General features: G+C 43.5%; 1 protein-coding gene across 2 annotated transcripts in view; it reads right to left on the bottom strand.

Moving 5' to 3' along the window:
* Positions 1–310: 310 nt before the first annotated feature.
* The window catches only part of KCNH5 (potassium voltage-gated channel subfamily H member 5), a 172,499-nt gene continuing 160,479 nt past the window's right edge, over positions 311–12,330 (bottom strand). For both annotated transcript variants that reach the window (XM_064460968.1, XM_064460966.1), the window contains one exon: positions 311–11,493. In XM_064460968.1, the coding sequence (XP_064317038.1) occupies positions 10,546–11,493 (948 nt within the window). In that variant the 3' untranslated portion in view covers positions 311–10,545. The remainder of the gene's footprint in view (positions 11,494–12,330) is intronic.

Genomic DNA, 12,330 nt, shown 5'->3' with positions numbered 1-12,330 from the left:
TAGGCAAGAAAAAAAGAAGCAAAAGAAAGGAGGAAAAGCAAAAGAGAAAGAGAGAAAGAAAGAGAGAGAGAGAGGAAGAGAGGAAGGAAGAGAGGAAGGAAGAGAGGAAGGGAGGAAGGAAGAGAGGAAGGGAGGAAGGGAGGAAGGGAGGAAGGAAGGAAGGAAGGAAGGAAGGAAGGAAGGAAGGAAGGAAGGAAGGAAGGAAGGAAGGAAGGAAGGAAGGAAGGAAGGAAGGAAGGAAGGAAGGAAGGAAGGAAGGAAGGAAGGAAGGAAGGAAGGAAGGAAGGAAGGAAGGAAGGAAGGAAGGAAGGAAGGAAGGAAGGAAGGAAGGAAGGAAGGAAGGAAGGAAGGAAGGAAGGAAGGAAGGGAGGGAGGGAGGGAGGGAAACACTGCTTTTTGTTGTGGAAAATATTCTCCTTCCTATTACGCAGCTTTCAAAACAGGCAGAAATTAACACAAGATATGCAGCTACACCTGCACGTAAAAGCCCCAGCCAAGTGCTATATGCATAAAACCAGCAAATAGATATGTAAGGTTTATGAAGCATATCATGTCCTAACTCATGTGAGAACAGTTTGCAGTACTAATGGGATTTTGTTACATAAACTGTGCTGATAAGGCTTTGGAGCTTTAGACAGTTAGCAAGCGTATTTTTACTACTGGCATGTTTTCCAGAAAAAATATGGTGACCCTGTATCTCCACCGCATCCCTGCAAACTGCAAGTTTATTGCGGTGTCCCACCACCCTTACAGGGCCACAAGCTCTCTTAAGGGGCAAAGAGTCGACAATCAGTGACAAGCAAGGAAGGGAACGGACCTGTCCAATGAGAAATACTGCAGTACCAGCTTCAGGAGCATCTTTGAATCACTGTGAAACTACTGGCAGGGGAAATATATGGATGTTAGTTGTAAAATAGCTAGTAAAATAGTGCTAATTATTACATTTGAGGAAACATGTTTTGCGTGCAAGTTTCCTAGGAAAGCTGATTAGTCAGTTCTGCACTCCACAGAAAGAAGCCTTAGTTCCCCTTGTCTGAGTACAGGGATTTTATTGGGACAGTTGAAAGGTATGTTTACAGAGTTGCTTTGCACTTTAACACTAATGAGCTTTTTCACTGGTATCAATAAATTCTCTCGCTCACATGTGTAGCATTCCTTTGGCATGCATTGCCAAATAAATCTTTATTGTCTTTCTGGTAGCTTGCCCAATTCCCACAAGACAGATTTTTAAAACCCAAATACTGCCTTATTGCTAGCTACTGCCTCTCCCACTCAATAAATTGAATTTACCACCTGATAGAATTATGCAGTTGGTGGCACTCAGCCCTTCCTTTAAGTAAAAAAAAAAAAACAAACGTGACTGGGAATCTATAGAGCATCAATGGGCAGTAGGAAGAGTTGGGAGGTGCCATTGCACCCGTGCACCCACAGTCCTTTTCTAAGAGCCACACCATGGGCAGACCCCGCAGAACAAAAACCCTTCTCTTATTGATTTCAGGAGAAAGACAGTCACACAGACGTACTGATGACCCAAAGTGATGAGCTCTGAACACGCAGCGAGTCCAATGAGGTTGTTGGTATTTAAAAGCTAGGTTTAAACTGCTAGTTTAGGTGACATTTCAGCCCTGTAATTTTTAAGTACCACCTGACTAAGCTTGTTTGTAATGTCAGGACTCCTAATTATACCTAAAATGAAAAAAAAAGAAGCTGTTGCCAAACAGCATTTGTTGATACAAGTGAAGAAGGCAGTAATTAATCCTGCAGGGAGAACAGAGGACTAATTAGAAGCAGAGCAGAAATTTTGTTTTGCTTTAGAAAAAAAAAAACCCAAAACTTTTTCCATGAGAGCTCAGGTAAGACACCCAATTTACAAACTGAACTGTGACCTCTGACTAATATCCTGGCAGCAGCCTTGGATGCAACTGGATTCCCAACTGATCAGCCAGAAAGTGCAGCGTACTGCATCGCTCCACGCCTGCTTGCAATGAGCCGAGCGTGTCCTCTCCTGCCCCATCAGCCCATGAGCACAAAAGGGTTTTTTTTCTAGGAAAACAAAGCAGTGACAGAGAGAAGAGGTGCAACAACTCAGGAAATTCTTCTGAAACCAAGCCCAGGACAGGAAAGCGCCTGCATGTCCTGGCATACCGCACATGGAAATGTTGAGCAGAGCCCTAGCGTCTGCCCGAGGAAATGAAGAGGCCTTTTACTGGCACTGCAAGGCATCAGTTCAAAGTGCCACCGGTGGTAAAGTTCACCTAAGGTGGAACTGGAGGAGGAAACCTGAGGAAATGGTCACACATGGCAGTTGCTGGACTGAGTGTGAAGCTGGTGTCTCACTTGAGTTCCCCTTCTCAAACTAGCTCATTAAAAAATGTGAACACTCCAATTCCTGCTACTCTATGGGTCACTGTACTGTTCAAGATTTTCCAAAGAACCATAAATAAAATAAAAATTAAGGTTTGTTTAATAAAATGATGCACAGAGATGGCATAAGGTTTGCCTTATTATCCCTGATTTATTTGGAGACTTGCTGCTAAGCCACAGATTGGAAAGGATTTTTTTGAGTAGCCTCGTGAGGGATATGGAGGAGGTTACAGAGTCTGGAAAATAGCTTTTCAGTTTAACCTAATAGGGCCAGGTGTAAACCTTGGAATGTGCCTAGAAAAGCAGGAAATAAGCCTGGGAATGGGGCTGGGTCAGACTCTAGGGATATGCATGGGCCCCACGGACATACCCAGACCTTTTGGTCAAGCCCAGGCCATTTCACCAATGGCATCCACACTCTGACAGCGAGAGGAGAGGGCTGATTCCAGAGGGGTGAGAATCACCTGCTGACCTAGCCACTAATGAGATACCTGCTTGCCACTGCCCTTCACACATGTCCTATAGCCTTGGCTGTGCATGTCTGCCAGCACAAATCTGAAAATCAGCTCAAATGCTACTGCTTTTTGGATGGCATTTTCAGGTATTACAGTCACCTTCCACTGGGCTGCAAAAGAAGTTGGAAGAGAGAGTGGGCGCTGCTGATGCATCCATACTAGCCTGCTGCTTCCAGAAACTGCATGGTCACTAAGACATTTATCTCAGTATTTGCATCAAGTGTGGATGTTAGCTGATGCCCAGTGAAGGGCTTAATTTATTTATATGCCGTAGTTTTAGAATATGCCAAATTTCCCTGGTGTCTGCTTGATTAGTATCAGCTCTTAGAAATATTCATTATCTGGAAAATTGGCACCACATTCCTCAGTATGGTATTTAAATTGGAAACCAGAAAGTAATGGAACATAACAAAGAACCTTTGAATTTTACCTCCTCTCTGTTTGTGCTATTAAAATCTACAGAATCACTGAATAGTAAAACAACATAGCTGAGAAGGGACCTTCTGGAAATTGTTTGGTACAACCGCCCTGCTCAAAGCAGCGACAACTTCAACTATAAAGTCCATACATTGATGCTACACAGTTTGGATATTATATCCCCTGTCCTTACAGGTCTTTGGCAAGCTGTAAGGGCTTTGGCTCTCCTGAAGCCCACATTTTCCCTTTTGGGCATCTGTATTTGAGTATCCTTTAATGGTCCTTCCCTGTCCCACAGTTGCCTCCCCAGAAGGGCTGCCAGCCTCATCCTTAAATGCCACCTGAAGGAAAGAGGAGTCTGCCAACTTCCAAATAAATAAATGATGAAGACGCAAACAGCCACTACGCACAGACTGGTAAGTATTGACTTCAGTAAAATTTTGTCACCATTTTAGGACACCATTCTTTATATCCTTTCTTCTCCCTCTCCGCTCTCTCCTCCCATTGCACAGCACAGAGCCAGGGCTCTGCTGTGGTGTGGGCAATCGCCTGACCGTCAGTCACTCTCTGTCTACCTTGGAAGTTCTTCACTACAGTTTTTCCCTTTGTTGGACAATTCCAAGCCTTGGCCTCTTTCCACTGAATGACACAGCTCAGCAATAAGACTCCTAACATCCTCAATACCCCAGAGCAGCCAAAGGTCCCACAAAAGTGGCAGTCCAAAAGTGACTGGTGATTCCCCTGTGCCTTGGCATTGTGCATCATGATGAAGAGCATCTCAGCTGCTATACACCTGTGAAAATATGGGTCCCTGGACTATCCTGTCACGGCATTGGGATAAAAAGTTAAAAAACTGATCGCTACAGGCCAGGAACTGAGCATCTGAATGTCTTTATGGAGCTCTCACTAGCAGTTTAGGAGCTGAACACACTGTCTCTGGCTGCACGCTGAGACATCTCTATGTTCCATGTACTGTTAGTCACCTGTATGAAAGTGCTTCTGTGCTGGAAAGATGGTAAGTGGTCCCTTTTAGAGGTACCTTTTTATACGAAGGAAATCAGGCTGGGAGCTTGAGTTATGGGTTGGATTCACTTCATTTACCCTCTAGCAGTCTACAAATCAAGTGTCTAATCTAAAGTCATTACTCTACAGTAAATGATGAGAGACTGGCACCTCCAGAGGACAACTTATCCCACCTGTCTGAAAGACCTGTCTTAAATGGACCACATCTGAGTCCCCATTCCAAATGGGTAGGTATAGATACATATGATGTATCTATACATCCTTTGCAGGCAGGCAGAAACATACTCTGACATTGCTCAGCCTGAACTGAATCTGCTCTGAACCAGCTAACACAGAGACACGTCACTTAACGGGGGGAAGGGGGGGACAGGCTGAGCCCAACTTAATAGAAAATCCTTTTTATTGGGCTTTTAATTAAGGCTAATTGATGTATTCCTGGCAGACAGCCAGATATAGGGTTGGTGCACACCAAGAGTCTCAGACTGTGGGCCAAGCAAGCTTACATCTCCAAGCAGAAAATAATGAAGAAATGCACTTATTTGTTTTATAGACAATGGATAAAAAGGTTTGTGGGAATATTACCCTAGGTGCCTGGTTCCACCGGCCGTGCATCAGGAGGCTGAGTAACACAACAATAAATTAATATAATTTATTTATCATTGCCTGGTCAAGACCTTTTTGAATGCTTCTATCATTTGAGTATTCAAAATCAATATATGCCTTCTTGTCCCACAGTGCAATACAAGGTCAATTTTCTGTATAATTAAATGCACCCTCAGTAAGAATGATTTGATTTTGTTTGTCATTTGTTAGGTATCACAAAGCTCATCTTTGCAAAATTTTCTTTATGTCAGTAAGAAAATTTGCTGCTTTTCTGCCAGAAATAATGTGGACTTCTTGTCTATTTTAGCTCCATTCAGCACTCTGCTTTAAGAATGTATTTAATTTTGCAATGCTCTATAACATATTAAAGCCAACAAAAAAATGTAGAGATCATGTTACCTGTTTGTACCAAAAAAATTAAAAAGAAGACAGTTACAAAAACTATACCCAGATGTGGAAATCTAGCTAAATCAAACTTTTCCTCCCTGTAGGCTCCATGGGGAAAACACTGCTCTGGTGGCACAGACATAGGTGACGGACTGGGGTCGTCCAGGAAAAATGACGGTGTCAACTTTTCTATTTCCTTCCTTAAATTCCCTGAAGGAAATCAGTGCAGATCCAGAAGTGCCAAGAAAAATGCAAACTACTGCTGTTTAGTGCTCACAGCTCTCGCTGCAGCTCAGGATGGGAGAGTCACCGAGCCCAGGCCGCCACGGAGAGACGCCTTTCTCCAAAGGAATCCTACTTCTCAAACCCTCTCTAACAAGAATGTCAGCAGCAAGACTATAAAGCATTATAGAGCGTATCGACCTAAAGATATGTTTTAACACAGGAGCTTCTGGTACAAAAACAGAACTGAAAAAAAGCCTTTACATACAGCCTATTGAAAACAATTATAACAAAAGCTGTTAAAACTCTCTTCTATAGGAAAATGGTATTTGAACAGTTTGAACAGGTATCACTTTGATGCCACCTCACTTAGGAAAAGAATACTTATTTTAACAAATGTTCTGTCCAATTCTGACATCCAAAAAGATAGGTTTGTCTTTTCTAAATACTCAAAATCCAAGTAAAAAAAGTGTCAATTCATTATAATACATCCCTCTACCTCCTCATTCCCAAATTCCTTATCAAACCTTTGACTTTTTATTTTCCCTTCCAGTTCAGGACATCTTTTGCCCCAAAAAGCCTCCAAGCTATTTCATGATCGCATCTGTTTTCTGACCCATGCAAATGATGACATCTCTGTAACAGTCTCAGTTACTTCCAGAGCAACTGCTCAAGGCTTGCAAGCAATACAACGATAATGCTGCAGCTGCCAGTTTTCTAAAATATTCTGGGATCCAAAATAGACTTTAAGGTCCAATACGATCATCAGATTCAGCCTTCAGTTCACACCTGTGTGACAGGGTTTCTTACCATGTGGTGGTAAATGAAGACTGAATCAGAATCTCGCAATGAGCCTAAACGTCAGTGCCTGCAGCATCGAGTCCCTATAGTTGTGCTACTTCTCCAGAACAGGGAAAAGAGAAATGGGCAAAGCTTAAGTCTGTCACTTCCAGAGTCAGCTCTGCTCTAACCCCTGGCAAAGACAGAAGGAGGGAAAAAAGGATTTACAAATATAAATTCAGAAGAACTGGATCTTCATTACAACAATTAATTTTTTTCAGCTGTTATCCTTAAGTGCTGTTCTATCTTTTATTACACAAAAATACTATTAAAGATACTGTAGTTCATTTGCTTTGGAAAGTGTTTACTTTTCTGTACATATTTTGTTTCTATTTCAAAGTCTGGAAAGATAAAATCCACTTGTGTGCAGGTAAAACGCTTTGAACACACAAAGCACAAGGTAAGTGCTAAGAATGCTGCTCCCAGCGTGTGGCAGGATCCGTACTGGTATACAGCTCTCAAAGGAAAGGGAAGCATGCAGCCAAGAGCTCCCTCCACGTGGCAGGTAGCTGCTTGAGCATTGGCTTAGGCGGAAGAGACACATTTGTGTCCTTATTGCACTTAATGACTAAAGGTGGTTGCTTTCAGTCAAGCCTGAACTACAAGACCAAGACTATGACTCATGCTTTAACAGAAAAGGAACGCCCCAATCGCAGCACAGAATCACACAGCATCACAAAATCATGGGCATTGGAAGGGACCTCTCGAGATCATCTCGTCCAACGCTGCTGCTTGAGCCGGCACACCCAGAGCCGAACTGCATCATGCACAACCGCGAGGCGACGGGAAAGCTGAATCAGTGCCTCCATAACAACTCCATGAAACAACATGTAATGCTCCGATCAGGAAATTTTGGAGGCAAAGTGCTTCAGAATTGTACAAGCCAAGTTTTCAGAGCAATAGCCACCAGAGTCACTCCTGCAAGTTGGGCCTCCAGCTGCAGCCCCAGCACACAGAGCCTGGGATAGCCCATCTGCAGGCTGCATTCATCATGTTTGCAAGACACCCATCGCGCTACTGCCTCATACAGGGTACAAGCTGAACTTGCAGTGGACAAGATTGGCATATCAGAGTCAAAGCAGTACTAGCTGTGGACCTGGAAACACTGTATTTGTTTCATGAACGTGGTATTTTACACTATTTATGGCTTTTAGCCACTACATGTTTTAACCAGTTGAGTTAAACTTGAACTGTAATAGACATTCGGGGCTCAAATATTTTCCAAGGCCAGATTAATCCTGTTACATGTTCTCTCATTGTAAAGTGGCACCAAGTTACACCTGACTTGCAAGATAAACCTAAACAGAGATCCCTTTGCATGCCATGCAGTTCCATCTAGAATTAATATCAGTTACAGAGAAAGAAAAGAAGTCCTTCACAAAGGCAGAGGAATGCCATTAAGGCTAAAGCTTTCTAACAAAGTCATACCCATTACCCTGATGGCTCTTTTGCAGCATCTCATCACAACAGATTCATGCATTCAATGAACTTTACCAAAATCTGGCCCCCAGACAGCCTATGTGACTCAGCTAGTCACTGGGCAGCTCTGGGCAGTTGTTGTGTGTCTCTTAACCATCAATCCAAGTCAGGTAAGAACATTTAAATCTTCAAAGCTTGGCACTTAAATTGTACCCACAAGGTCTGCACATACTCCAGCAACCTGCAGCAACCCCATAACTCCCTAACACTATAACCCCCTGATTCTTTCAAAGTCCCAGGGTAGGATTTAGACTAGGACGACTAGGACCTTGAAGGTCCTGCCGTTTGCCCTTGCAGACCAAAGCATGGTTGCAGAGTTACAGATTTGCACTTGCATCAGAACAGTAGCTGCCAAACACACCTGAAAGTTTTGACATTGGCAACTGCAGCTGTGGGAAACTATAATGAGCAGGCAGCCTGACCACTAGGCTTTGGGAAGAGTTGTCCCTTTCGGTGGCTTTTTGTTCTTCCTTTTTTGTCTATAATTTCCTAAATAAAGGAACTGGAGAAGGGGCAGAAACCAGCCAGAAAGGAACAACAAATGAGAAAGACCTCCATCTTCCAAAAAACCTCTAGGAATTGACACAATGGAAGCAATGACTTCTATGGCTTTCTTATGAACTTTTTTGGGTTTATGGGTTTGGATTTCACAGTAGAAGATATGATCACCCTAAGATGCGGGTTCCTAATTGCCCCTACTGCAAATGATAGGGTTTTTTGGGTTTTGTTTGTTTGGTTTGGTTTTGATTTTTTTTGTTTGGTTTTGCTTTTTTTTTAGTTTTTCAGGAAGCAATGTAGTTTAGTTCAGTTTAGTTTATGAATATTAAGCAATGGATCTGGTATTGGTGTCTGGTAAGGATGCCCACTAATTATAAACATGTCTTTTATTTACCTGATTGATAGTAATGTCTTGTTTTACTCTAGGCACTTTTGAAAATACGGGATCTTGATGCAAGAGGCCATTTAAGTGTGGAGGGGAAATCCTTCTCTGAAGGACCAATTGCACTCTGCTGGGCTGGCCTCAAGCTGTACCAGTTAACACTGCTGAAGCTGCGATGGCCATTTCTGCTATGCATCACGTGTATCTGGATTCAAAACCAGTACAAATGGAGAGGCAAAAAACCACACCACACTCAGGTGCAGACCCAGGTAGAGCCCAAAACCTCAGCTCCAAACAGAGGAACAAACAGGATCCAGAGCAAGAGCCTGCCCTGCTGCAGCCCTGCGAAGCCAGCAGCACCGCGTGGAGGGCGATGTTCCAGCCTAGGGGGTGGGGATGGGGTCTGACCATGGTACAGACTGGGAGATGCTGATGGGAGCCAGTTAAGAGAAGGGTTAGAGCATCTGACACAGACCTAAAGGACTTAGTACAGGTGACGACTGGCTGCGTGGGCACTGCAAGCCTGCTCTTGAAGTGTGCCCCACCTCATGCACCAAAACCTTCCATGAGTCCAAGGCAAGAACAGCGGGCAGCACCCTAGGGAGGGCTTCATCTCCCCAACACACCCACCACTCTCCCACCCAACCATTATCATCCAGATGCCTTGGACTAACGGGAATTTCATCCTGACCAGTTATTTTCTCTACTTCTCAAAGGCAGTTGCAGGCTGATAAATGTCCTCAGAAAAAAGAGTGGAAGGAAATTAACTGCAGCCTTTTAACTTCAGGCTTTCAAACCTGCTCACATGGCTCCTGAGGAGCTGAGCTATGCTTGCCCTCTCCCTCGCTCAGACCTTGTGCAAAGTCTTTCTGCCAGGGGCAATGGAGTGGGACAGTGGGAGAGCAACTTCAACCCTGCAAAAACAGGACATCCTAACAAGGATACTGACAGAACCGGACAACATCGCTGAGTGCTGCGAAGAGAATCTACATAATGTTACTCTAACAGTTCAGTAAAAATGGCATCAGTAAAAGGAGGCTTTCAAGAAAGAGGTTACCCCCAAACACACAGGGAGTGCAGCTGAGAGAGTTTCTGTTAGCTTCATTTTGTTACATAAATCACTGTTATTATTTCTTACTTACAATGTTAAAATAGCAGGAGGATACTTCAAATAAAAGGCTGTGCATGCACGATACCCACATGACTAAATTCCAGTGATCCACTCCAGCACCAGACGTGGTGCCCTTCCCTGGCCACGGAGCTGAGCCCTCCCTTTAGGAGGAGTAGGGGAATTAATCACCAAATATACAGTATATTGTAATGGGATGATACCAGGAAACAATACTAATTGGAGTCTGAATGTGTCCTCCATGTGGTCACGTTAATCTACTGTTTAACTCGGCAGAAAAGACAGTGAGGAAATAAAAGCTCAATTCACCCAGCCTGAGATCAAAACTGTCATGGCAATATTGGCAGGTTAGACCCTGATTCTTTAAATAGTACATTGCCTTTGTTAAACAAAAGTCATTCTTTTATTACATAATAGAGATTATAAATAAATGTAAAGTGTGCATGCAGTCAACTGCATATTATACAAGCAATATCTATGTTAATAATTGTTTTCTTTGGCAGGCCAGAATCCAGCTGGACATGCAATATTTACATATCAAAATCCTTGGTGTGTTCAAGTCATATTGGATGCAAGTGAAAATATATATGTATATATATTTACTGTATACACACACATATATATGTATAAAGGTATATATACACCTCTGCATATATACTGTATACATATATACACATAGGTATATGCTAAAAGTGGATTTCATCTTTTTCTGATTCAGGTGATGCAGGCCTTGAAACACTAAAAATATCCTGACAGGGTATCTGGGGGGGCCTCTGGGGTGATAAATGAGACTTGGGGGAACAGATCTGGGGTACGTTCTTTTCAGACAATATTTTTAAAATTTCTGCCACCTGCTTCTCAAGGGCAGCCATCCTACTGCTTAGCAGCTGGATATCTTCTTTGAGTTCGTGCTTGACTTCCTGCAGCGTGGTTTGTAAGGCCTGCTCAGGAATAGGGTAGAAAGGATGCCTAGCATCAGCCTGAATGGGGCTGTGCTCCAGGGGGCTGCGAGTCTCACCAGCTTTATCCAAGCGAAGGTCACTTTTTGTTATTCCACTGTCACAAGAGTCTGTTTTCCTCAGTGGGTTTTTATTTACACCGTTCTCCGAGTCATTGCACTTGGGGTCGTCGGACAGTAACCCCATGGACTCAGCCTTCGTAACGTTGTTCCAGTCCTCCTTCTTCTCCTCGTGGGTCCCCATCGTGTTCTTCAGTCGAAGCCACCCTTTCCCGTTCCCGTTTTTCATCCGTATGGGACTGTTTACTTTCAGACATTTTTGGTCTCCGTTTCCGTTTGGCTTGAGCTCCATTGCATCCCTGTTGTTCTGCTTCACAGCCTCACTGGTTTTCATGTAAGCCAGGGATGTCTGGATGGGGGTGATCTGGGACACAGTGACCACACTGGTGCCTGTGATGGAGGCCCCATTCTGCACGCTCCGGCTTTCCACCTGAAGCTGGTTCCTTTCCGGGTCGATGTGAGTTGAGCCTTGATTACGCATTTCCTTTTGCTGTTTGAATTTCTGGAAGAGTTTCCGCACAGGGTGGTCCACAGGGATGCTCAGCGTCACCTCGTTCTTCTGGCGCAGGCGCTCCTCTTCTTCCTTCTTGACATCGCTGATCTTCCGGAAGATGATCTACAGGGGATAAAGTCACAACAGAGTCAGTACGCAAAAGACATCACATACGGCAAACATCAATGAGCGACGGAGAAACAGTATTGAGGGAACAGCCATTTCTCCTTCATTTCTATCTTAATTTCTTGTATTGCATTCAAAGAGAGCTGATCAAGACATAGTAACCTCAGACATGTGTCACTGCATAGATACATATATACACATACACACTTTCTTAAAAGTACAGATTAAAAATGGGTTTCACCTTTATTTTTGATGCAGAAGATAGAGCCTTGAAGAACTAAAACACTGACACAAAGAGAAGGAAAGAAACTGAATAAAGAGAAGGAAAGAAAGTGAGCAAGAACCCAAATACCGTGATACCTGCCTACCCATTACTCACACTCATCCTGCTCTGTCGCTGTCTTTGGTACAGTTCAACAGGAAACAGTAATTCAGTGGAGACTACACAGCTCTACATTTAACTCAATGTACACACCCTTCCATAGACTGGAAAATCCAAATGTCCTCAATACTTTCTAGCGCTGCTTACTGCTAGTTTTATAACGGTGGCTGGAGGGTGCAATTAGGTTCCCCATGTGCTGCATTGTGTGGCTTCTCACAGCAACACAAGCATTCCCCGGAGAGTTTATATGTCTAATATGTGCAGGTGTATTGAGAGCACCATGGAGAAGCACTGTAACAGAGGTGTGTGATTATAAAACCCAGAAATAGTTATTTCACCCTGCAGCATCTCTCAGGCCTCTATAAAAAAAGGAACCTGAGCCCCAAGCTGTGGACGGATCCACAGAGTAAAAACCTTTCTATTGATTTTATGCATTTTACTCATATGAAGGC

This window comes from Phalacrocorax carbo, chromosome 9 (assembly GCF_963921805.1).
Source record: "Phalacrocorax carbo chromosome 9, bPhaCar2.1, whole genome shotgun sequence".
NCBI lineage: Eukaryota > Metazoa > Chordata > Aves > Suliformes > Phalacrocoracidae > Phalacrocorax > Phalacrocorax carbo.
Note: the sequence above shows the minus strand (reverse complement) of the source record. Positions and strands in the feature narration are given on the sequence as shown.